The sequence below is a fragment of the Malurus melanocephalus genome, unplaced genomic scaffold (genome assembly GCF_030028575.1).
Source record: "Malurus melanocephalus ecotype Western Australia unplaced genomic scaffold, MMel_1.1 scaffold_1858, whole genome shotgun sequence".
NCBI lineage: Eukaryota > Metazoa > Chordata > Aves > Passeriformes > Maluridae > Malurus > Malurus melanocephalus.
This window is the reverse complement of record NW_026625090.1, coordinates 1,631-4,489: the sequence shown is the minus strand read 5'-3', so window position 1 is coordinate 4,489 and position 2,859 is coordinate 1,631. Positions and strand designations below refer to the sequence as shown.

The following is a 2,859-nucleotide window of genomic DNA, read 5'->3' as shown; positions in this document are numbered from 1 at the left end:
GAGTGATGGCACAAACAGCGGGGCTGGGGGTGGCACAGGCGGTGACAATGTCCCACTGCTGTCCCCTCCTCAGACATCGACGAGTGCCAGGAGCTGCCGGGGCTGTGCCAGGGCGGGAACTGTGTCAACACCTTCGGCAGCTTCCAGTGCGAGTGTCCCCTGGGCTACTACCTCAACGAGGACACCCGCATCTGCGAGGGTACTGGGGACAGGGAGGGACAGGGGTGGCATCGGGACAGGGGCTGGGAACAGGGGTGGCACTGGGACTGGGGGTGGGGACAGGGGTGGCACTGGGGACAGGGGATGGGGACAGGGGTGGTACCTCCACCAGGGGCTGGGGATGGGCTGGAGTGACACCAGGACAGGGGTTGGGGACAGGGGATGGCACCAGGACAGGGGCTGGGGTGGCACCAGGACACAGACTGGGGACAGGGGTGGCACCTCCACCAGGGGCTGGGGACAGGGGTGGCACTGGGGACAGTGGACAGGGAAAGGGGTGGCACTGGGGACAGTGGGCAGGGACAGGGCTGGCACCCCGTGTGTGTGACAGGACAATGGCAGCATGTGCCAGCGCTGTGTGTGCATCCCGGCTGTAAATCCCTGGTTSGGATCGTCCCTTCCCCTTTCCCTTCCAGATTTCCTTGTCACAAACCTGTCCCCGTGACAAAATCTGGTGCCAATCCTGCCCCCTGTCATTGTACCAAAACCCTGGTGCCAATCCTGCCCCTGTCCCTTCATGCCAAACCTGCCCCATGTCCCCATGCCAAAATCTGGTGCCAGTCCTGTCCCCTGTCCCCGTGCCAAACCCTTCATGCCAATCCTACCCCCTGTCATTGTACCAAACCACCGGTGCCAATCCTGCCCCCTGTCCCCGTGCCAAACCCCAATCCTGTCCCCTGTCCCTGGTGCCAATCCTGCCCCCTGTCCCTGTGCCAATATTGCCTCCTGTCCCCATGCCAAAATCTGGTGCCAATCCTGCCCCTGTCCCTTCATGCCAATCCTGCCCCCAGCCCACCCCGTGCCAAATCCCCGATGCCAATCCTGTCCCCTGTCCCTGTGCCAGTCCTGTCCCCTGTCCCTGTGCCAGTCCTGTCCCCTGTCCCCGTGCCCCTCTGTGCCCCTGCCCTCTGCTCTGACTCCTTTCCCCCGCAGACATCGACGAGTGCTCTGCCCACATCGGCATCTGCGGCCCCGGCACCTGCTACAACACCCTGGGCAACTACACCTGCGTGTGCCCCCCGGAGTACATGCAGGTCAACGGGGGCAACAACTGCATGGGTACGGCCCTGGGTCTGTGGGGAGGGGTCTGGAGCCATGGGGAGGGCTCCAAATCCATGGGGAGGGCTCCAAATCCGTGGGGAGGGCTCCAATTTTGTGGGGAGGGCTCCAAGTCTGTGGGGAGGACCCCAAATCCATGGGGAATGCTTTGGATCCATGGGGAGGGCTCCAAATTCATGGGGAGAGCTCCACATCTTTGGAGACGGTTCCAGATTTGGGGGGAGGGTTCTAGATCTATGAGGAGGACTCCAAATCTGTGGGGAATGCTCCGAATCCATGAGGAGGACTCCAGATCTGTGGGGAATGGTCCAAATCCATGGGGAGGGCTCCAAGTCTGTGGGGAGGACCCCAAATCCATGGGGAATACTCTGAATCCATGGGGAGAACTTCAGATTTGTGGGGAAGGCTCCAAATCTGTGGGGAATGCTCTGGATGCATGGGGAGGGCTCCAGATTTGTGGGGAGGGTTTTAAATCCATGGAAAATGGTCCAAATCCATAGGGAGGGCTCCAGATTTGTGGGGAGGACTTCAAATCCATGGGGAGGGCTCCAAATCTGTGAGGAGGGCTCGAGATCCAAGGGGAGGCTCCAAATCCATGGGGAATGCTCTGAATCCATGAGGAGGACTCCAGATCTGTGGGGAATGGTGCAGATCTGTGGGGATGGCTCCAAATTCATGGGGAGAGCTCCAAATCTTTGGGGAGGGCTCCAAATCTTTGGGAAATGGTCCAAATCCATAGGGAGGGCTCCAGATTTGTGGGGAGGGGTCCAGATCTGTAGGGAGGGCTCTAAATCCATGGGGAATGCTCCAAATCCGTGGGGAGAGCTCCAGGTCCATGGGAAATGCTCTGAATCTATGGGAGGGCTCCAGATCCATGGGAAGAGCTCCGAATCTGTGGGAAATGCTCTGGATCCATGGGGAGGGCTCCAAATGCATGGGGAGGGCTCCAAATCTGTGGGGAGAACTCCTGATCTGTAGGGAAAGGCTCTGCGTCCATGGGGAGGGGTCCAGATTTGAGGGGAGGGCTCTGGATCCGTGGGGAAGGCTCCAAATCCATGGGAAAGGCTCTGGATCCGTGGGGAGGGCTCCAGATTTGTGGGGAGGGTTTTAAATCCATGGAAAATGGTCCAAATCCATAGGGAGGGCTCCAGATTTGTGGGGAGGACCCCAAATCCATGGGGAGGGCTCCAAATCTGTGAGGAGGGCTCGAGATCCAAGGGGAGGCTCCAAATCCATGGGAAATGCTCTGGATCCGTGGGGAGGGCTCCAGATCTGTGGGGAATGGTGCAGATCTGTGGGGATGGCTCCAAATTCATGGGGAGAGCTCCAAATCTTTGGGGAGAGCTCCAAATCTTTGGGAAATGGTCCAAATCCATAGGGAGGGCTCCAGATTTGGGGGGGAATGGTCCAGATCTGTGGGGAAGGCTTCAAATTCATGGGGAGAGCTCCAAATCTGTGAGGAGGGCTCGAGATCCAAGGGGAGGCTCCAAATCCATGGGAAATGCTCTGGATCCATGGAGAGGGCTCCAGATCCACAGGGAATGCTCTGGATCCCTGGGGAGGGCTCCAAATCCATGGGGA

The 2,859-nt window shown here is 59.2% G+C and overlaps 1 protein-coding gene across 1 annotated transcript in view; it reads left to right on the top strand.

The window, feature by feature from the left end:
* The window catches only part of LOC130587403 (fibrillin-2-like), a 17,258-nt gene that overhangs the window by 12,821 nt on the left and 1,578 nt on the right, over positions 1–2,859 (top strand). The window contains exons 13-14 of the mRNA XM_057388377.1: positions 74–199; positions 1,153–1,304. Coding sequence (XP_057244360.1) covers positions 74–199; positions 1,153–1,304 — 278 coding nt within the window. The remainder of the gene's footprint in view (positions 1–73; positions 200–1,152; positions 1,305–2,859) is intronic.